The 23322-nt window shown below is 36.3% G+C and overlaps 1 protein-coding gene and 1 pseudogene across 1 annotated transcript in view; one reads left to right on the plus strand and one right to left on the minus strand.

The window, feature by feature from the left end:
• Nucleotides 1-23322, minus strand: part of DDX10 (DEAD-box helicase 10) — a 369841-nt gene that overhangs the window by 289276 nt on the left and 57243 nt on the right. The window contains exons 10-12 of the mRNA XM_069080286.1: nt 11878-11979; nt 8856-8943; nt 2403-2491 (exon numbers count right to left, since the gene is read on the minus strand). Of these exons, the coding sequence (XP_068936387.1) occupies nt 2403-2491; nt 8856-8943; nt 11878-11979 (279 nt within the window). The remainder of the gene's footprint in view (nt 1-2402; nt 2492-8855; nt 8944-11877; nt 11980-23322) is intronic.
• LOC138154681 (trafficking protein particle complex subunit 6B pseudogene) lies at nt 19549-20421 on the plus strand (annotated as a pseudogene).

Raw genomic sequence — 23322 nt, forward strand, 5'->3', positions numbered from 1 at the left:
TTAAAAGAAAATAAAACTTCTCAGAACCCTTCCCATATCCTACCTTCCCTTTTACTGTGGAGAGCAAGGCTCCCAAATCCCTAAGACTTGAAACCTGGGTGGAACCTTTGAATCCTCACTATAGTTCATCCCTAACCCCGCCCGATCCAATCTGCTGCCTGTTGATTTCACCTTTGCAAAATTTTTCAAATACATGACCACCTCAACCCGCTCACACCTAGACTATTTCAATAGCCTGCTGGTGGGTCTAACTAGCCTCAAATTTCTCCCAACTCCAATCCATCTTCCTTTTGGCCATCAAAGTGATCTTCCTAAATGGCAGGTCTGACTATATCATTCAAGAAACTAAAGGAATTCCCTTATTGCCTCCAAAAGAAAATACAAAATCCTCTGTTTGGCATTCAAAGCTCTTCATAATTTAGCCCCCGCCTACCTTTCCAGTCTTCCTACACCTAACTCTCCAATATGTACTCTTCAATTCAGTGACACTGGCCTCCTGGTCTGCTCATTTCCACCTACTAGCTTCCCTGGCTTTAAGTCCCAAATAAAATCCCATCCTTAACAGGATGCCTTTCTCAATCTCTCTTAATTCTAGTGCCTTTCCTGTATTAATTAATTAGCCCAACAAATCTGGCATGGCTAAACAAATCATATTATGTAACTATAACTGAATACCAATGTGCCATACAAAACAACAAATAAGAGGAATTCAGAAAATTATATGAACTTATATGAAATGAAGAATAAAGTAATTAGAACCAGAAAAAAATAAGTTATAATAACATAAATGAAAACAATAAAAAACAACTAATTTCAGATTAATTGCAAAGACCAGTCTTAGTTCTGGTAAACAGCTGAAAAAATACACTTTCAGACTATCAGTAAAGGGTAGGTAATTATAGGTATATGATATTGCATATGCTGTCATGAAATTATAGGTATAGAGCTGGAAAGGTATCTCAGAGATCATCCAGTCCAACCCCTCCAGTCCCAGAAAACTGAAGACCAAGGTGTCACAAGTAAATTTCCCACAAAAAGACAACAATGATCTAGACCTAGAGAGAGGATGTAAAGGAAAAGGCAGCCCTAGTGACAGTCATATTGGGATAAAGAGAGTAAGATACATAATGCCAAACAACACATATCCACCTATTACAGCATAGCATGCCTATGAACCCTCCAATGACAAGATAACTAAAGATTGCCTCATTCTCTCCTCCAGAATTTAAGAAAAGCTTAGTAATACTTAGTAATAGCAATGAAGTGTCATGGCTATCCTAAGAATCTATACCTAAGTGTCCTCGGGATTCAGTGAGAAATAAGGGGCATAATCATGTTTGTTGTAGGGTAGAAGTAGAGGCAAGCAACTCTCCTCATGTGATACCCAAAGGAAATATGAATACAGTATTATGATGGGAACTGGGTTCTAATATTTATGATATCCAGGAGTTGATGTGCCTACATGGAAGACCACAACCAGAGATGGGGGGACATGTCCCTAATATAAGGAAATAATAGGGTATACCACACCTCAATAACAACACTACTGAAATCTTCTAACCCTCATTAGAAGATATAGATTACTATACAATTTAACACTGGTATTTGTGCTAAATTCCCTAAAGAGTCAATTGCCAACTACATTCAAAATCTAGAAGTTCAAAGACAGTAAAAGGGAACCAAATGGGCTTTTTCTGATAATGTGGGGTTCTGTAAGCACCTACTCTTCCTGAACAACACTGCTATCCATCCACAGATCTGTCCCAGGGACAGTTTGTTAAGCTAATGGCAAAAGTTCACGACAGTGAGGGGTGGTCTAGATGATAGCTTTGAACTTTTACGCCTTCTAGAAATCATTCCTGAAAAATACCCAAAAAAATGACTGTCATATACAATCATTTTGTGAGTTGTTTTTACGTAAGGTTTTTTTTTTTTTTTGCTGTTGTCATTATAAAGGAGGGTTCAGTGGGCAGGGAGGAAATCAGGAAATAAAAGTGGTATGTAAAAAGGGCATCAATTTAAAAAAAATGTGTGAGTGGAAAAGGAGATGGACTGGTCATAGAAGTTGGTCAAAGAACAATATCCTTGGTCAAGGACAGCCCAAATACTCCACTGGTAGCCCTTACACTTAAAAAAAGACCTACAGATTCTCCTTCACACTGGGTGTATCCTCTGTTGAGGATCTATGGAAGAACAGAAACAAGAATCACCAAGAATGAGCAGGCATGGATGATTAGGCTGCCACAGGCAGCAACAGAAAAAATAATTACATAATTGAGAGCATAGATCTGCTAAATACAAGTATCAATCAGGGCTCTACACAGAGGCAGGCACTCAATACATATGTGCAGCATTGGATTAATGGTCCACAATGGCATCTTAAAACTATAATATATACTTACAGGGCATATTCAGGTAGAAGCAACTTGTTCACATCAAACACTTCTTTATTCTTCATTAGATATACTGAACGCAGGTAGGACACAAAACACTGTAATGAGAATTTTTAAGGTATTATATACAGATAAATGGGAAAATAGTAGAAATTTTAAATCAACCCAAGTGAACACATTGAATACAGTGATGAGTAACCACAGAAAAGCACTTTAAGGTTTGCAAGGCACTTCACAAATATTATTTAATCCTCACAAACAATTCTATGAGATATCATTATCCCCACATTAAAGATTAGGAAACTGGGGCAAAGGTTAATTGACTTGCCCAGTTTAACAGAGCTGGTAAATGTCTGAAACAGAATTTGAGCTCTAATTTCCTTGACTCCGAGTCTAGCACTCTTATTATTCTCTGTGCCATCTATCTGCCTCAAATAATCTTGCAATTATTTATCAGCATAAACGTTGTATTTCCCAATAAAATACAAGGTCCTCAAAGGCAGGGACTATTGCATTTGTGTCTGGCATAATACTTTCTATTACGTGCAGAGCATGCACTTAATAGAGAAGTCTGAAATGAATAATTTCTGTTCATTGAGAGCTAACAATATAAACCTTAGAACCTCGTTAAGATAATATTTATAAACAGCTGAGCAAGTAATTTCTTATTAATATCATATTTAATTTTCCTGCTATTTCCCCCTTCCTCCTTCATTCTCTCTATATTTTTCTTCTCAACCTCACACTTAATCCTGTCTTCAAACTAATATCTACTCCATTTTTCTTACCCAAGAGTTAATTCCATTTCTCCACACCCTCAAAAAAGCAGGAATTTGGTGAACATTTTTTCCCCTGCAATTGTTCATTGGGACCTATGCTAGCTGCTTATCAGTTCTGCTCTATCAATATTGTAATCAAAAGCTAGGAAATCATTTCTATGAAACCAGAGAACCTGCTACAGGTGACAATATTTCAACATTCCACTTGCTCATACTTGTCACCCAATAAACAGAATCATTTATTTCAGTGTGCCATACTATACTTTTTGTTCTGGTAGACTTTTTTGTTGAATGCAGAGCCCAATGCAGCATTTTTCAGATACTCTATACTTTCTGATTCATTCATTAATGACCTCCTGGGCAGCAAATTTTGTCCAGCTCAAAAATTATATGACTATTTAGGCTTTTTTTAATGTATGCTTGAGTCCATTTATTTCATTAAAAATAATTTTTCATGCCATTCCCAAAATAAATTTAACTACCAAGTTCGTATATGCTTACTAGATAAAACTCATAGATAGTGATAAATGTGAACTCTATAAGTATCATAGTTATCTATTCAAAGGTCTTTTACTTTGCATTTAAACTAAGTGCATTGAACTCAAATTCCAATTTTGAATTTTCTGACATTAAGAATTAAAAATGGAAATCTAACCAAATTTCAGATTTTGCACTTTTACTTTTGTTCCATCTGATTAGTTGTTGGGGTTTTTTTTCCTGGTACTTTTCAACATGATTATACCTATTCATTTACTAAGTCCCATCATTATGAGGCTATACTTCAAGATCTGTGACTTCACTAATGTAGGAAACTCCCAGTGTGAGAATTTCTGCTGAAGAAGATTAGCAACTTATAAAGTCTTAGACTTGGAAAAATGCCTGGAATACTAAGCAGTAAAGTTAACAGTGTGTATGTGACTCCAAAGCCAGCTCTTGACCCCTACTACCATGTTGCATCTCTACAAAACTTCATAGGGAAGCTAAAGTCTTCTTACAAGAAAAATATTCACTAAAGAAGTGACTATATAAAATGGAGACGAGTCACTTAAACTCTCTGAGTTCCAGTTTTTCATCTCTAAAAATGAAGAGGATGGACTAGATGACTTCTAAGATCCTTTCTAGATCTAAATCTATAATCTTATTATCCTAATCCCTAGCCAAACAGCCCTAACCACTTAAAAACAGCATCTATTCACCAGTACCATTCCTACCCATACTGTCAAAGTCTTTTTTTGGTTAGTCTCTGCTGACTGTCCACAGGTCCTTAAAAGAGAATTCTATGAATATCAAAGGATCATATTGCTCCTTTGTACAGTTCTGTCTGAAAAAATTATACCTCCATCCAAAAAGTAGTAATAGCTAGAGGTATACAACATTGTAAGGTTTGCAACATGCTTTACAAATATTATCTTATTTTATCCTTAAGGGTAGGCGATATTATTATCCCTATTTTACAACTGAGGAAACTAAGGCAAAAGATGTTAGAGGACTGTCTAGGGTCACAGAGCTAGTGTATGAGGTTAAATTTTAGCTCAGATGGCCCTGACCCCAAGTCTAGTATTCTCATGTACTGTGTCATGTAAGTGTCTCTAACTGCCAGAATTTAACAGTGCCATGGGATTTGCCAAAGCACCTTACATGTACTGACTCATTCTAAGACCGTATGACTTCTAAATTTCCTAAAAAGAAAAGAAAGTATAATTATAATGTAACCTAAGTAAAACAAAATTTTCATGACCTTAATTTCATTTTTTAAGATAAAGTCCCAAACTTTTCATTTATGATTCTCAAATGAATCAATATGTAAAGTATTTTTGTGCACCTTAATAGTGCTATTATTACAAAACATCAGTCCCCCATTTTAAATGTGTTGTTCAGTTGTTAATCGAGTCTGACTCTTCGTTTTGTCCATGGGGGTTTCCTGGCAAAGGTACTGGGGTGGTTTGCCATTTCTTTCTCCAGTGGATTAAGGCAACAGAGGTTAAGTGACATGCCCAGGGTCATATAGCTAATAAGTATCTGAGACCACATTTGAACTCAGGTCTTCTGACTCCAGGCCCAGCATTCTATCCACTGAGCCACCTGGCTACTTTCTATCTTAAGTATATTCACTTTAAATAACTTTTTTATTTTCTTTTACCAATCATCCTCAGATAAGGAGCTCCTAGAAATAGCATATTAAGCAAAAATATAGGAAGTCTGCTCTTTGGCAAGCATAATATACTCAAGGTTGGCAGCATAGGTCCTCATCTATAAAATAATTCAGACAAATAACTCCACCCCCATAATTCAAGCTGTGCTACTTGCCTACAATGTCCCCACCCAACCACTTCCTACAGAAATCAACTTGTCCCTCCAGGCTTAATGCTAACAGACTTACATTAATTAAGCCTTCCTAGATCAGCTGGAAGTATTCTTTCCCCACTCTGAACTCCTATAACTCTTGTCTGCACCATTTTTATAGCACTTGCCACTTACTACCTAATAAGAGTTGTTTATGTATACATCACACCTTACAACTTTCAAAACCCAGCTTCCCATTGGTTCTTCCTCTCCGCTACCCTTTTGGTGGAGAAACCTGCCTCATATTTCAATGAAAAACTTGAGTTGAAAGCCTGACAGCTTCCTCTTCTCTTCCCTCTTCAACTGATCTCATTGATCAGTAGACACAATCTCTACTTTCACTCAGTCTCACATGAGGTGGCCCTTCTGATTGCCAAGGTAAATCACTTTATATGTACAAGTGATCCCATTTCATCCCATCTTCTTCAGCAGACTGCCCCCTCTCTCATTCCCGCCCTCTCAGTTACCATCAATTTCTGCCTATCTATTGGCTGCTTCCCTACTACTGCCTACATACTCGGTCTTTCCCATCCTCAAAAAACTCTCACTTGGTCTAATCATACCCAATAGCTACCATCCCATATCTCTCCTCACTTTTGTGGCTAAACTTGAAGAGGCTATCTACAAAAGGTGACTCCATTTCTTTTCCTCACACTCTCTTCTCCCCTCTCTACAATCTGGCTTTCCATTCCGTCATTCAGACCTTATCGTTCAACCAAAAATCTTCTCTCCAAAATTACTAATACTCTCTTAATGGCCAAATTCAATGGTATTTTCTCAATCTTTGTCCTTCATGACCTTTCTGTAACCTTTGACACTGTCAATCATCATCTTCCACTTGACATTCTTTTGTTTCTAAGTTTTCATAACACTATTCTCTCCTGGTTCTCCTCCTAGTCAGTCAGTCAACGCACTAACTACAAATAGCTAAAGCACTAAAGATACAAATAAGAAATATAAAAATAGTCCTTGCCCTGAAGGACTTTACAATCTAACAGGGAAAGACAACACACAAAAGGAAGCTGAAAGAAGGGAGGGGTAACTTAGTGAAAGGGAAATGATGGAGAAATCCAAAGGAATGCAGCCAGTTGGAAAATGAAGAGAATGTGGGCCCGGGTACCCTCATTAAATGAAGGTTCTGGGAGGAGCTCTCCACTCTATACTACAGTCAAAGGATCTCCAGGAGCAAAGGGTACTGATGAGGTGAGATTATCAGGGCTGATATAATCTTGCAGGATCCAGAGGCTCCTACGGCATGATGAAGAAGTCCAGAGGAATTCATCTGGTAGACCAGCTGTTCTTTCTAAGTCTTCTTTGCTCAACTTTCACAGGTCATACTCACTAATCATGGGTATCCCACAGGGCTCTATCCTCTTGAAGGGAAGAGCCCTCTCTTCTCTTCCTTCCGTATATAATATTTCACTTGATGATCTCATCAGCTAGCATGGATTTCATTATCATCTCTATGCAGATGGTTCTCAAATATATTTAGCCAGTCCAAAACTTTCTCCTAACTTCTCGTCTCACATTTCCAACTGCCTATTAGACATCTCAAAATGGATGTTCTATAGACATTTTAAACTCAATACGAACAAAATTGCACTCATCATCTTTTCCCAAAACTTTTCTCTTTTCTTAATCCCCCTATTATTGTTAGCAATTCTCTTATTGGTTGATTTTTCTGTTATTATTCTCAGTCACCTAGGCTGCTCACAACTTGAGTGTCACCCCTCAACTCAATCACTGTCTTATACCCTAACGCACCCATTCTATTGCCTTTCTACTTTAGTTTCATAACAGCACTTATATATGCATAGGTGTGACCAAATGAAAATGCCTAGTCTAGAGATGGAGTGTCTTGTGCAAAAAAAAAAAACAAGGAAGCCAATACAAACTACAAGATAGGAGAGGAGGGAGGGAAGGAAAGTATAAGAAGACTGGACAGATAAGAAAGGAGTGGATCATGAAAACTTTTGACCACCACACAGGATTTTACATTTGATCCTTAAGGTAAAAGGAAGGCACTAGATTTTACTGAGTTGGGGTGTTGGGCAGGGATATAATATGATCAGACCTGCATTTTAGGAAGCTCAAGTTGACAGCTAAATAGAAGATAGACTTAAGGGGAGAGAAATGAGGCAGGCAGAGCCACCAGCAACTACTGCAGTAGTCTAGGTATAAAGTAATGAGGGCCTATACCAGGGTGGTGTTAGTGTCAGAAGAGAGAAGAGGGAGTATATTTAAATGTATACATATACATATGGGGGATAAGGAGAGACTAGATTCCTGATTTCATCAGTATAGGGAGATCCCTCCCTCTATCAATGCAGATCTGTACACATCCTGCAAATTAGTCTTAGATAGTTGCCTGAGTTCAGGTGCCTTGCTCAGAGACTAAGAGACCTGAACTTGGTTCTTCCTAGCCCCAAGGACAACTTTCCACTATGCTCTACTGCCTCTCTTCTCTCTTACTTAAATATGATAACATAATATCATGAAAAAGTAACATAATACAGTGACTAGCAAGCTAGATTTGGATTCAGGTCAAGACCTAAAATTTAAGTTCAATCTTTTACACATCCTGGATATATAACACTGACCTTAACCAGCCAATGCCCTAGACAACTCTCTAAAACTTTAAATTGCAGAATAATTACAAATCTGCATTGGAAGAGGGAGATCCTGAAATTCTCTAGGATCAATGAAAGCAAAAGTTCAGTAGTAAGTGATTACACACTCTCTGTCTCTGTCTCTCTCTGTCTCTCTCTCTCTCTCTCTCTCTATATCTCTGTCTCTCTCTCTTCTCTCAATTCCATGGGATAACAATTCAGGTACCCTTCCTTCTCTCTAAATAAATCACCTTATATGTAGTTAAACATGCACTTTACAAATAGCACATTTTAGCTAGAATTCTATAATCAAAATAATTCCAGCAGGGCCAAACAAGTATATACCAAGATTGAAATGCTTCCTCTGAAAAACACTAAATATCTTAATATCATGACATTTATATGTGATATTACTGATTTTATGATCAAAATTTAACATTTTTCCTCTGATATACCATCTCATTTTTTCCCAAACAGCACCAACTCATAACTCACAAAGGGCCTTCATATTGAAAGAATATTCCCTTAAACAAGGAAGATAATGGAATTCAACAAAATGTGAAGCAGGTGCCAAGAATACTGAGATATTCTTCACTGCCCCTAAAACCAAATTACCATTTCCTAAGGCACTGACTTCTTACTTTATATACTGAGAGCACAAACATTTGCATTAGTACAACCACACAAATTCAAAATATCTGAATATTGTTATTCTATTAAAAAAAACTTACCCTTTGAGCCCGTTCTTTTAGTTCTTGATCTTGGGCTAAAAATGCTTCCAGTTTCTTCTGGATATCTATAACCTTTTCTGGATTAATTCTAGGTAACAAAAGAAAACAAAAGCTAAATTACATCATTTCACTTTCAGGAAAGTCTCTATGGAAATGACTTATTTTCCACCTTTTATTATCTATAATTTTTAAGTGTATCAAACTATTACTAGTCTCTGAACATGGCTTAGTTGAAAGTTTAATAGGCATAAAACTGAATCCTGTTGTCTTTTACAAATGACAAGGCAAAAAGATAGATCAGACATCTTATCAAGATCATGATTCAAATTGAACAAGGTAGAGAAGCTTCAAGGTAAAAATCAAAACTGGCATTAAATACTTTTTGACTTTATAATAGGTGAAGACTAGGATAAATTGCAAAGGACATGACATTTAATAACATAATAATAATAATGATAGTTAACATTTCTATAGGGCTTATTATGTGCTAGGGCACTCTGCAAAAAGTTTTATAATTTTTAGTTCATTTGATCCTCACAACAGCCTGGAAGGTAGTTGTTATTATCATCTCTATCTTACAAGTGAGGAAACTAAAGTAAACAAGCTAAATGACTTGTCCAAGGTTGCACAGCTAGAAAGTATCTTGAGGTGACATTTGAACTCAGGTCTTACTGACTCCAGTTCAGGCACTCTATCTACTGTACAACCTAGTAATTTTATAATCATATTGTCACTCTAATCCCCAAAAAACTGAAATAATTTTTCAAGTAAATAAGAACCAATTTGCTTGGTGTTTATAAATATTTTCCCAATCTAGAAATTAAGAATAATATAGTAAGTCAAACAACTAAAAAGCATTTATTAAGCAACTACTGTGTCTCACAGTCCTTGAGAAGCTTACATCTTCCTATTGGGTAGAAACATGTACACATATAAGTATATACAAAAACATATAAAAAATAAAACAATGTAATTTTGCAGAAAAGGCATTAACAGCTGTGGAAATCATAAAAGTTCTCAAAAAGAAGGTGGTGTTTGAGATGAGCTTTGAGAACAGACTACAAAGATACCGAGATGAGACAGGATATGGAATGCCAAGGTGAGTAAAGACAAGGTCAATTTGACAGAAACAGAGAACGTGAGAGAAATAATATAAAGTTAGTCAAAATATAAGTTGGTTTCATGTTATCATGATCTTTCTTTACATGTCAAACAAAATAAATTGTACTTGATCGTAGAGACAGAAGGGAGAATAGGAGTGTGACATGGTCAGACCTGTTCAGACTAGTAATATTACTTTAGCTACTACAGGAAAGATGAGTTAGAGAAGGGACTAGAGAAAGATAAACTCCTTAGCTATTACACGAGTTCACATGAAACATGAAGAGGGCCTAAAATAGACTGACAATAGTGTGAGTAGAGAGAGGATGTGGCAGTAGAATCAACAACATCTGACAAATGAATGGATTTGTCTATCAAAAGATATAAAAATTTAGAGCTAGAAGGGACCTCAATGGTCATAAAGCCCAATCTTCTCAGTTGAGTATTAATGAACCCCATGGACTTCAAGTAACTTGCCCAGGATCATCCTGCTTCTAAATGTAGGAGGAATATTTCTAACCCAAGGAGAAATTGAAGGTAACCACAGAGTTGTGAATCTGGATGAATGAAAGGAAGAATGGTACCATCCTTGAAAGAAAAAGGGAAGTTAAGAGGAGGGCTTGCTTTGGGGTCAAGGAGATGAGCTCTGTTTTGGGTGTATTGAGTTTATCTAGACCTCTTATTTGAAATGTCTAACAGGCAGTTGGTGCTATGGTACTACAATGAAACCATTCTCTTGTATATATGTAACACTACTTCTTTCAAAGAATTTTCACATAATTATCTCCTCTAATTCTCACAAAACTAAGCAGTAGAAAAACAAAAGTAATACATAAATCAAAGAATATGAAAATTAATGGGAGGCTCAAAAATCATTTCATTCAACTCCTTAATTTGAAAAATGAGGAAAATGATGTCTGGAACAATAAAGTGATTTGCCATTAGAGTTGGTTAGTGGAAGAGCTTTGAGGAGGACTCAGGTCTCAGGACTTCCAGTCCAGAATTCTTAACACTGCAGCATAAAACCATACTCCACATCTATATAACACTTAATATCTTTCAAAGTGTTTTTCATCTAATTATCTCATCTAATCTTCAAAAATTTCTGAGGTAAACAACGAAGTTTTACTATTTAATCCATTTTACAGATAAGAAAACTGAAATCTGGGTACAACTATGAATAGTACAATATATACCACAATGATGGTCATGGGGATGATGACAATGAACGTTGTTGACATTTATGTAAGCACTTAAAAGATTGAAAGCACTTTACTTTTCTCACTTACATCTCACAAGAACCCTGTGAGGCAGACACTGCAAGTATTAGCTCCATTTTATAGAAAAGGAAATGAGACTTAGAGAGGTTAAGTGACTAGCTCAGGGTCATACAACTAGCATCTGATTTAAAGCAGGTCTTCCTGACTCCAATTTCAACATTCTTATCAACAATAATAACAGGCTGCCTCACATAATAAAAATGTCTCATTTTACTCAGTAGTTTTAATCTTTTACTCAAACCTAACAAGAACCATATCAAAAATCTAAGTTTGGGGCAACTAGGTGGCACAGGGAATAGAGCACTGGCCCTGGAGTCAGGAGGACCCGAGTTCAAATCCAGTTTCAGACACTCAACACTTACTAGCTGTGTGACCTTGGGCAAGTCACTTAACCCCAATTGCCCTGCCCTCCCCCCTCCAAAAAGCAAAAAAGAAAAAAAAAAAAGAACTCTAAGTTGAATCTTTTTTTCTATGTTACTTTATAATAAAATATTAAGGGGAAAAGTTTTTTCCAAAACAGACAACAGCCAGAAAAAAAACAAACAATGACAATGAAGTATTATGAAGTGACTACAGTAAGAACAGCTTCACACCTTCAGTTTTTCTAATTTCAATATTAAGGAATAACAGACATTTCTTACTTGATTTCCTTCACAGGGACTTTACTCTGGGAAAGTTGATGAACCATCCCTTTTTCTTCAGAGGGAAGCAAAAGTAACAATGACTCACCACCTTCCTTATACCTAAACAGGAAGAAAAAAAAAAGAGGAAAAACCAAGAGAAAAAAGGAAATTATTTCATTTAACTTTTTATATGAAATTCAAACATTATTGAATATGTAATGAAGAATCAGAAGTACTTTTACCTAACATAAATTTCAATACACATTTTCAAAAAATTTCTATTAGCAAAAGGAAGTCATGATTATTACCACCCTCTTTTTTCAATCTATAGTCAACATTCACAAATCCTGGTCACATTATTATTTAAAAAAAAAAAAGCAAACATTACTGAGAAACCATATGATCAAAGAAAACATTTATTCATTAATTAAATACTCAATGATTAAGAACCTGCAGTGGGAAGGACCAAGCTCTGGAAGAAATAAAAAGGTTTTTTTCCAGAGTTTATAATCTAACATAGTGCTAACTCTTAGGTCACTAGGGAGCCATGATAAAATAATGCAGTGATTTTAAAAACTGAAGCCTAATTAACATCTTTACTTCAGTTCAAACACTGAAGTACCTACAATATGAAAGGCATTGTGTAAGGGTAAGAAGACAAAAGCAATACAATTCCTACCCTCCAAGAGCTACAACGATATCCAGAGAGAAGTATAACAAAAAATAAGGAATGGATTTAGTAAAGGGAGAGACATCAATGTGTTCTAGGAAAATTTGGGGAAGAAAGCACTATTAACTGCAGGGGAGGGAGCAAGGAAGAGAAAGGAGGATCAGGAAAGGCTTCCTAGAGAAGGTAGCACTCAAAACTGAAGAAAGATAAATATTTTGAAAGATTGAGATGAGGATTGTTTATATTCTAAGCATGGAAGAAAACCTATACAAATACAAGGAAGCAAAAGATTGAACAAATTTGCAGAACAGCTAATGATCTAACTTTGGCTAGAGGAGACAACATGGACAAAAAAAAATTTGAAATAAGTCTAGAAAGGTAGACCTTTAAATGTCAGAATATGTCACTTAATCCTAAAAGCTAACAAAGTTTTTTTTTTTGAGCAAAGGAGTGAGATAGACCTGAGTTGAAAAGAGATGAAAAGAAAGCCCATAGGAGGCTATTATAATAATCTAGGCAAAAGAGGATGATTTCCTGAAGTCAAGTATCAGTTGAATAGGTAAAGAAAAGCAAGACATTGTAAAGTTAAAATCAATATGACTTGGCAACTGACTAGAAATGGAGGGTTAAGAAGAGGGAACAATCAAAGATGACAACAATAGTTACAAACCTGAATAACCCAAAACGATAGACCATCGACCAACAAATTAGGGAACTGCAATCAGGTATGGGAAGAAGATGATGAGCTCATTTGGGACATGATGACTTGAAATGCCAATAGCTCATCCAAGTGGAGATGTTGAACAAGTAGTTGGCAATATAGGACTGGAGTTCAGAAGCTCTCTATTGGCTTCAGAGAGGAGGTGGCAACTGAGTTTAGTCTTGAAGGAAGAAAATGATTCTAAGAATGATGGTTTGCTTTCTAGTGTGAATGGCTTATGCAAAATACATAGAGGCAAGAGATGAATGCTAAGTTTGGGGAAGAGCTAGTACATCAGTCTGGTTTAAAAACAGGGTTACTGAAGGAGAACTGCATGAAAGAAGGCTGAAAAGTTATCAAGATACTGATTGTTAATGTCCTTAAAGGTCAATGTAAAGAGTTTGCATTTTATCCTAAATTTATGGGGACCTGCTTATGGAATAATTAAGACAACTTCCTAAAAAAAACAGGAGGCAGATCAAACACACAATAGGAAAAGGTAGCTCTACAAGAGAAAAACCAATTTATTCTCTAAGACAAAGAGAAGTTTAGATTAGGGAGAAAAGAGTGAAAGATCTCAGGGCAAGTAGCATCAATTTTCTTAGTCAAGTAGGATGAGATATCATCTGATAGGAGAGGAGGAACGGTATGTCATTTTAAGTCTGAGGAGACAAGTGAGAAACACCATGAGAGTGTCACAGAGAGTGAAAGATAAATAAAAGGATTACTAAAGAACAGTGAAGGTCAGATAACATAAAATTATACTATGTGTAACTTCCTCCAGAAGCCTTTAACAGCCTAGCAGAGCAGAGAATTTTGATGGTGGGGATGATCAAAGATTGAGGGTTGACAAGAATGGCAAACAGAGCAATTTGATGACAGAAGACAATGCACTGCTGAACTGGTTATTAACTTAAGGGATCAAACTAAACCCATAAAGGAGATAATGAAGTAAGAGGAACCTGAAGGCCACAGGAGAATAAGGAATGGATTTATCAGGGAGAGAGACATGACTAAGAAATAAGTAAATATCTGTATCTCTATATTCTTTCTGGGAGGCTAGCCACCACGTAAAATATAACCTAAGGGGAGAACAAAAGCAACATTTCAAAGAAATGAATAGATCCTGCCAGAGTCAAGTAAAGAAGAAAATGGTAAAACAAACACACACACACACACACACACACACACACACACACACACTCACTCTCACTCACACACACACCCTCATTCCATAACCCAATACTGAGAAATCTGAGGTGATTGTTCATATGCTAATTGCCTGGGAGTACAGAAAATTCATAATCTACAGCAGGCTGTCTGCAATCAATCAAAAAGTTATCTTTTCCAATTCCTGTCCATTATTACACATACCTTTCCAGCAAATAAAAGAAAAAGAGTATTCATTCAATAAGCATTTATTTACCACAAACCATATGCATGATAGTTAAGTAAGTCTACCACTAAGACACAGTTTTATGGTAAAGAACTATATCTTATGATATTCAAAAGAATTAGCTCTGGGAAGGAAAAAAAATATACCAGGTAACAAAATATGTTCTTTTACAGAAGGTATCCCAAGGAAAGAAATTTGGACAGCTAGTGCATTATCCAAAATATGGCATGTAAACTCATTCAGTAAAATTATTCCCATAGTACATTCACATAACAACATGATAGTATAAGGAGAAATTCTGATACCTTCCCATAACATCTTCCAATTTTCATCTTGATCTAACTTGCAAAAACTGATGTTTACTTGCTTTTGTTTTTAAACCAAAAGGAAGGAGAAAGTAGTAACCTAAAATGGCACAGATCTCAAATTACAATGCTACAATACACAACTAAGTTTTTTTTTTAATGTCTTCTATCTTCATTGTGAAATTAGATTTTTTTTAATGACCCACTTCCATATGAATCAGTTCAACTGCTAGAAACCTGCATTAAATGCCTTCTTTGCTACATTTCAAAAGGAATAAGGTAGACTCATCCTAGCAAAAGAGTCTTTCAGAATGTTTAATCTTCACTCATTACAAATTATTATAAGGTAAAAGTATTTCTCTGAAACAAGAACTATATTACTTATATAGACAGGTAGGCTATCAATAGGTAAATGCTTGGGATAGGAATGATGATAGGGAAGTTTCAGAGAACCTAGCATCACTGGGGGTCTAGGATTGAGGACAAGGAGGAAAAAGGTCTAGGAAGCCAACTACCACTGCTACATCAAAATCCAAAAAGCCTTCAAGGTAGCTACACTGAACTCCTGAAGAAAAAAGAATTGGTCTTCAAGATTAAAAGGCCTTACTTATGTACTTAAAACACATGACTGGTTTTTAAAAAGCAGGAAAAATTAGGAAGAAGTGAGATTATGACTATCACAATATTCTTTCATGATAATTTACCTAAGCTTTAAAACAGCACAAGTTGGAAATAAGTAGTCTTTCAGGACTATAAAATGCATTAAATGAGACACAGAGCTTTGGCTTTACAAGATCTTTAAGCTTCTGACTGCCAAGAAAACAGAAGATATAAAATGTCCTGCCTTCACACAACCAGACAACCTAGAAAGACTAGCTAGGATTATCATCACAAATAAGCACACCACTATTTAATCCTTTTGAAACTTGAGTAGAGTGCTGGCCCAAAGCCAGGAGGACCTGAGTTCAGATCCTGCCTCAGACACTTAACACACACACACACACACACACACACACACACACACACACACACACACAAAACTAGCCATGTGACCTTGGGCAAGTTACTTAACCCCAATTGCCCTCCAAAAAGAAAAAAAAAAGGAGAGAAAAAGAAAAGAAATTATTGGTCACTGAAGATAGATAAAAGCTAGGATAAAGTTAAGAGGGACTATCCGTTCCAAACCACTTTAACAATGGACAATGGGAATTAACAATGGTAAAGTGTAGCTTTCCAAAATCTAGTGAGGATTTTTTTTTGCATCCTTAGCTTAGCACAGTGCCTGACACATAGTAAGCACTAAACAAAAGTTTGCTTATAGATGGTTGTATTCATTTTTGTACATATTATATATCTACTTATATATGAACATGATGCTTCCTCCACTAGAAAAGAAGTTCTTTGAGGGCAGGCACTGTTTTACTTTTGTCTCTATGCATGGCATAGACATTTAATAAATGTTTATTGATTGAGCAACAAGATAGATAATAATATGCTAAATGTTAAAGATGCAAAGATAGCCTCTATAACCCCTGAAGGAATTTACAATAATAGGAAGATAGACAGGTACACAAAGAACTATGAAACAGGATCACATAGGTAATTCCAAGGAGAAGATATGAGCAAAGGAATCAAGGGATTTTTGAAAACAAAGAATTTTCAAGGTGGGGGGATGGAGAGGCTTATTCTGAGGGCATCATGGAGGTCATATCTTCTAAGGTAGAACCTGAAGGAAGGGATTTAGAAGTCATGAGGGTAGGAGGAGAAAGCACCAGGTGAAGTTCCATTTCAGGAGCATGGATAGTATGTAGTATGAACAAAGGCACAAATTCAGGAGAAAGAATAGGATATTGATGGAAGGCAAAGAATTGTACAGTTTGGCTAAAGGGTAAAGAACTAAAAGGTATAAAAAGAAGATCAGGTGGGTAAGGCAGGTTATAGTCAAATTGTGGATGATCTTAAAATGAAAGAATCAAGAGAGCTTCACTTTATAAGCAATGAGGGGACACTGAAGATTTCTAAGTGCAAAAGTGAAGTTTATTCAAGCAGTGGAATAGAGGATGTAAACTGGTGTCACAGGGTATAAAGTGCTAGGACTGAAGTCAAGAAAACATGAGCTCAAAGCTGGCTTCAGACACTTACTAGTGTGGTCCTAGGCAAAATCACTTAATGTCTTTGCCTCAGTTTCCTCAGCTGAAAAATAGGGATGATAATAATAGCAACTACTTTCCAAGGTTGTTGGAGGGATAAAATGAAATATTTGCAAAGCACTTTGCAAACCTTAAAGCACTGTATAAACTCTTGACTTATTACAATGATAATGAACTGGAAGAGAGAGGCTGGAGGTAATAAAGTCAATTAGGAAGTTATTATTACAGCCTTAGGGGGAAGAAATGAGGGTCTAAAAGAGACTGGTGACAGTGAAAAGAAGGGTCCAGATACAAGAGATCTTGCTCCCAATACAAGCCTAACACAAAGGGTGATAATCTATCAACACTAAGGGAACAGCACAGAATGCTCTGTACCATGTATCTATCTTCTTTCATTTTCATCATCCTTTCTTTTGTTTTTTCAATCTCTTATTCCTTTTCTTTTCCCGATTTGTGCTTCTCCTTGCCTACAGCTTTAGGTCTTTCAGGGATAACTTGCTATATCAAAAGCAATGCTCATTATCTCTAATCATACACAGGGATTAGGATGTTTGCTAAGCCCAGATCTAACCTTTCATCTTCATTTGGGACAATTAAAAACTTCTTGTCAGATTTACTCATATAGCAAGAGAGAAGGAAAAGAAACACAAATCAGAGTCAGAGGGAAAACAAAAACCATGAAGGCACAAACACTACATTTGAGACTCCTTTCATTGTGAAGATGGCTCATATCTTCTCCTTAGAATTACCTATTTGATCCTGTTTCATAGGTCTTTGTGTACCTGTCTATCTTCCTATTATTGTAAACTCCTTCAGAGGGGCCTATCTTTGCATCTTTAACATTTAGCATATTATATCTATCAGGCTGCTCAATCAATAAGCATTTATTAAATGTTTATGTCAAGCACAGAGACTAAAGTAAATAGACTGAACACCCTAGCAATGGAGAGAATTATTCCAAGGAAATGGGGCACTTTGAGGTATGTTTCTGTGCCTTGTATCTCAAACATCTTAAACCAATATGAAAACTACTGAGAAGACACTTTGCAGACAAAGTAATTTGCTACCCAATAGTTTACACAATATGAGCAAGAACAAATCTCTGCTCAACACTGACAAACACAGTAAGCTGCAAAATAACTGGCTTTTCTGAAGAAAGGAACCATGTTACCTAAAATATGCTGAACAGAAGACTACCAGCATACTGATTAAGAACAGGGATCTACAGAGTTACTGTAGAGGAGAGTGGGGGGAGGGGAAAGGGAGAAGGGAGAACTCATTAAAACCTGTCAACTCTGTTCCCAAAAAAGATTAAAAATTTCTTAATCCTATTTTTTCTTAAGTAAACAGGGAAAACACAGACTGAAAACCTAAAAGGAAAAGGTCATGGGAATAGGACCTTTGCTCGACATTACCTAGCTTAATACATCCATAACTGAGGAAAAAAAAACAAAACACCGGCTCTCAGGAAACAGTATGGGAAAGCACATGTTTTTTTTTTTAATCTCTACTATTTTTTTTTTTTTCAAAAAAACCCTTTTTATTTAAAGTTTTGATTTCCAAATCCTATCCCTTCCTCCCTCCCTGATATGGTAAGAAATCAGGTATAGGTTTTGCATGTGCAATTATGTAAAACATTTCCATAGTAGTCATTTTGTTCAAAAAGACTCAAATAAAAAAATTAAAGAAAGTGAAAAATAGCACGCTTCAGTCTATTCAAACAAAATCAGTTCTTTCTCTGGAGGCACATAGTGTGCTTCATCATTTGTCCTTTGGGATTGTCTTAGATCACTGTATTACTGAGAACAGCTAAGTCATTCACAGTTCTTCACTGAACAATATTGCTGTTACTGTGTATAACATTATCCTGGTTCGGTTCACTTCATTATGCATCAGTTCATGTAAGTTCAGGTTTTTCTGAAATCATCTTACTTGTCATTTCTTATAGCACAATAATATTCCATTACAATCATATACCACAGCTTGTTTAGATATTCCCCAACTGATGGGCATCCCTTTGATTTCTAATTCTTAGCCACCACAAAAAGAGCTACTATAAATATATTGCACAAATAGGTCCTTTTCTCTTTTTTTATATGTCTTTGGTATATAGACCTAAAAACGGTATTGCTGGATCAAAGGGTAGGCACAGTTTTATAGCCTTTGGGCATAGTTCCAAATTGCTCCCCAGAATGGGTTGGATCAGTTCACAACTCCACCAACAGTGTACTAGTTTTCCCACATCCCCTCCAACATTCAACATTTTCCTTTTTCATCTTATTAATAAGAGAGGCATACATTAAAACCAAAGGGAGAGGCCTCGGGTCTCGCCCGCCCCTGCGGCTGGGCTTCCCGGCTGGGTGCTGGCCCCTCGAAGGACGCGGTGAAGCCTCCGCCCCTCGGCCACCCTTGAGACCAGGCTCTGGTGCTGCGGGGTCGGGCGGCGGCCCCGGAGGCAGCGGCCCCGGGGGCGGCCGTATCCACCGTGGCGGTCGTGCCAAGGCCCTGACCTCCGCCCTCCCGGGGTCCCTGGAGCCTGAGAGAAGCTGAAGGAGATGGCAGACAAGGTGCTTTTCTTGCTTCTCCACAACGAGATGGTGACCGGCGTCTACAAGTCCGCGGATCAGGGGGAGGTGGAAAATGGAAGACGCATTACTAAGCTGGAAAACATGGGTTTTAGAGTAGGACAAGGACTGATAGAAAGATTTACAAAAGACACTGCAAGGTTCAAAGATGAATTAGATATCATGAAATTCATTTGCAAAGATTTTTGGACCACTGTTTTCAAGAAACAAATTGATAATCTAAGGACAAATCATCAGGGCATTTATGTGCTTCAAGACAACAAATTTCGGCTCCTGACTCAGATGTCGGCAGGAAAACAGTATTCAGATCATGCTCCTAAGTATTTAGCATTTACATGTGGCTTAATCAGAGGTGGCTTATCAAATTTGGGGATAAAAAGTATTGTGACAGCTGAAGTGTCAGCAATGCCAGCGTGTAAATTTCAAGTGATGATAACAGAAGATGTAGCATATACTCAAATGCTTCTACAATGTAAAGAGGTTATATTATTCACATATAAAGGTTTTTGAGTAGTAACTTTTGACTTACTGGCATTTGTCATAAGTTTCTACAGTACATTGATTTGTGTAAGCTATATGTTAATTTAATTTATTAGATGATGTAATATGCACTCTCAAATAAGATTACCATAGTATAGTATATGTCATCTGATGGAACAGGAGAGTATCAAAAAAATTTTACTGAGACACTACATGGTAGCTCTATATCACAGTATACAAATTCAACTTTATTTCATTAAAAAATTTAAGTAAGCACAGCAACCAAGTAACATTTCTTTGTGCTTTTGCTCTACTGCTTCATGATAATATTTATTTGGCATTAAAAAGGAGGGCAAAACTAAAGTCTTATTGAATTGGCAGAGAGAAAAAGTTATCATTTGTACCCATTCTTTTAAGGTCCAGAAAAAAGATTAAATTGGATTAAAAAAAAGTTGGAGGTATATGTTAAAATGAATAATTTTCATATTTGTAATGAAGAGGCTTTGTATTTTAAGTCTGGTCATGGCACTACAAAAATGAAGACTGGAAGATTTCTGGGATCAACAAGGGTGGAAAGAATGGAGGTAAAGTTTTTGAAAGAAATCAGATGAAGAAAATGAAATTGATTGCTTGGATACTAGATTAGATAAATGGTTAAAGGACTATTTCTAAAAATATATGATACCAATCAGGATGACTCTTCACATGCAAAGATTTGTCCAAGTCAGTTTCGCTATATTCAGGTAATGAACAATTGAGAATGTCCATTCTTCATACTAAGTAACAGGACTATTCAGTTCCAATCACTTTGAACATGTTGCACATGTTAAAATCTCTTTTATATTAAGTACCTCCCATGGGTTTACCAGTGGTATGCAATAAATATTATTTGATTTCTTAAAAAAAAAAAACAAAGGGAGAGTTCAAATGGTTTGGTCTCCTAGTCAAAGAAAGCTGAATAATCAAGCTCAGGATGCCAAGGGACAAACAACCAACAGACAAATAACAATCCTCCACTCAAAACAGCTTCCAAAAATGAAGGTATAAACACCGGATAAATTGCAGCACTGTGAATAAAAAAAAGAAAAGATAGCTAGGAAAGTAAAAGTGCATGGATAAACATCTAGAAGATGCATGATGGTACAGTGAAGAGAGTACAGAAGGTCTGAGTTCAAGTACCACTTCTGATACTTATTTATTAACTGAGTGACCTCAACTGAGGAAGTCACTTGACCTTCCCTGAAACTCATGGCTTCCTCTGAAAAATGGGGGAAACAATACTTGTCGTGAGGAGTCAATTAAATGATACATGTAAAGTGATTTTGCAAACTTTATAGTGCCCTATAAATGTCAGTTATTGCAGTTATTATTAAAACAAAGAGAAACATACATATCGGGATGTATTACTCAGATTTATCTGCAGTGAAAAATAATGATATCTGGTCATAAATGGGGTGATAACTGACATTTCTCTGATACATTAATATTTATAAAACCTATGAGATGCATTGTCTCATTTGATCTTCCAGGGAGGTATATAATAGGCAGGATTCCTATTCCTTACTCAATCCACTAAGCCCACCTGATGATGCCTTTCTGACATATGCATGACCCCTTCTCACTTCCCATTCTCAAAGATAAAATGAGAATGTTGCAGAAGAATTCCCCTCAGTAAGGGAAAAGGAGACAGAAGTAAGAAGAACTGAGAGATGATCCAGATCCATAGATTCAGGGCTAAGAAAGGGCTCTAGAGGCCACTGAGTTCTCCCTCACTTTACCAAAAGTTGAGGCACAGAAAGGTTAGGTGACTTTTCTAAGGTCCCACAACTAATAAGCATCTGAAACAGGATTTGAACTGAATCCAAGTCCAGTGCAACCTCTAATGAGTAGCTGCGGCAAATACTAATTTAGTATCTGTACTAAAGACTCTAGACCTCCCAATATGAAAATGAACATTTTCATTTCAAAGCTTAATCCTCAATGCCTTGAGCCCCATAACAAGAGGCATTTACATATCCCTTTAAGGTCTACAAAGCATTTTACATATATAATCTCATTTGGTCGTCATAACCCTGAGAGGGAATTGCTATAGTTATTATTGGCCTCATCTTACAAGTGAGTAAAATGAAACTGAGAAAGGCTAAGCATTTTACCTAGGATAACACAACTGGTAAGCATGAAAGGTAGGAGATAAACCCACATCTTTCTGAAAACCATCCTTACTAAAACCAAGACTGCAGTGTTCAGGTATCAAATGTCTGCCATCCCCATAGCTATATGCTTCACTGTCCCTATGTTTGGTTCTTAATTCACTTTCGTATGTGAATTATCTGACTGACATTTGCTTTTCAAGGATTTAAACTGACAGCAAGTGATAGCAAAATCTCTTCCTTCATACTCAGAGGAAAGTGATGAACAAGTAGCAGACTGTAAAGGCTAGGTAACAAACGGAAAGGTATTTTGTAAAGTTCATCCAAGCTAAAAGAATTTAAAAAAAAAAAAAGAATTTTCTCTAGCAAACACTTGTTCTACCACCTCAATCAAGAAAACTCATAGTGACCTTCAATAACAATGCTCATAGCAACCACCTTCAATTTTTATTACTCCAATTTACCAGCCAATTCAAGTTTCTATTATTGTTTCAGTATGTATGCCATAAAACACTTGTTATATGTTTACAGTCATGATTATCTTCACAATAAAATTGTGAACTTTTCACATCAGCTATCACATTCCAAATGTTAAAATACTTTCAATCTTAATATGCTTACCTCTTGAGGGCTAAACATGTGGCATTAATTCTGAAATGATAAGGTTGGGTTTCTGCTGTCCCCTAGTGGAATCAATCATAATCTGCTTCCTGAAAGGGAACCAACCTCTCACGCTAACATAACACCTCAAGAATGTGGCACAGGATAGAGTATATAAAATTATTTTGAGACGTAGAATAACTACAATAATGTTATTCTTTGCTACCCTCAAAATCCTAAAATCTATTCTTATTCAACTCTCCACCCCTACAAAAAAAATAATAAGATACTTTTTAAGACAGACTTTCTTATTTTCATTTATTTCCAAAAAATAACAGCGGACTGGTTTCATGGTTTTTCAAAATTATAGTCCTTATAAAAAAATAGTTGGAAATTATAAAATATAAGATATAAGATATCACTAATT

The sequence above is a fragment of the Petaurus breviceps genome, unplaced genomic scaffold (assembly GCF_028583685.1).
Source record: "Petaurus breviceps papuanus isolate PSGF00001 unplaced genomic scaffold, PetGlider_PUasm1.0 91133, whole genome shotgun sequence".
In the NCBI taxonomy this organism is placed as follows: Eukaryota; Metazoa; Chordata; class Mammalia; order Diprotodontia; family Petauridae; genus Petaurus; species Petaurus breviceps.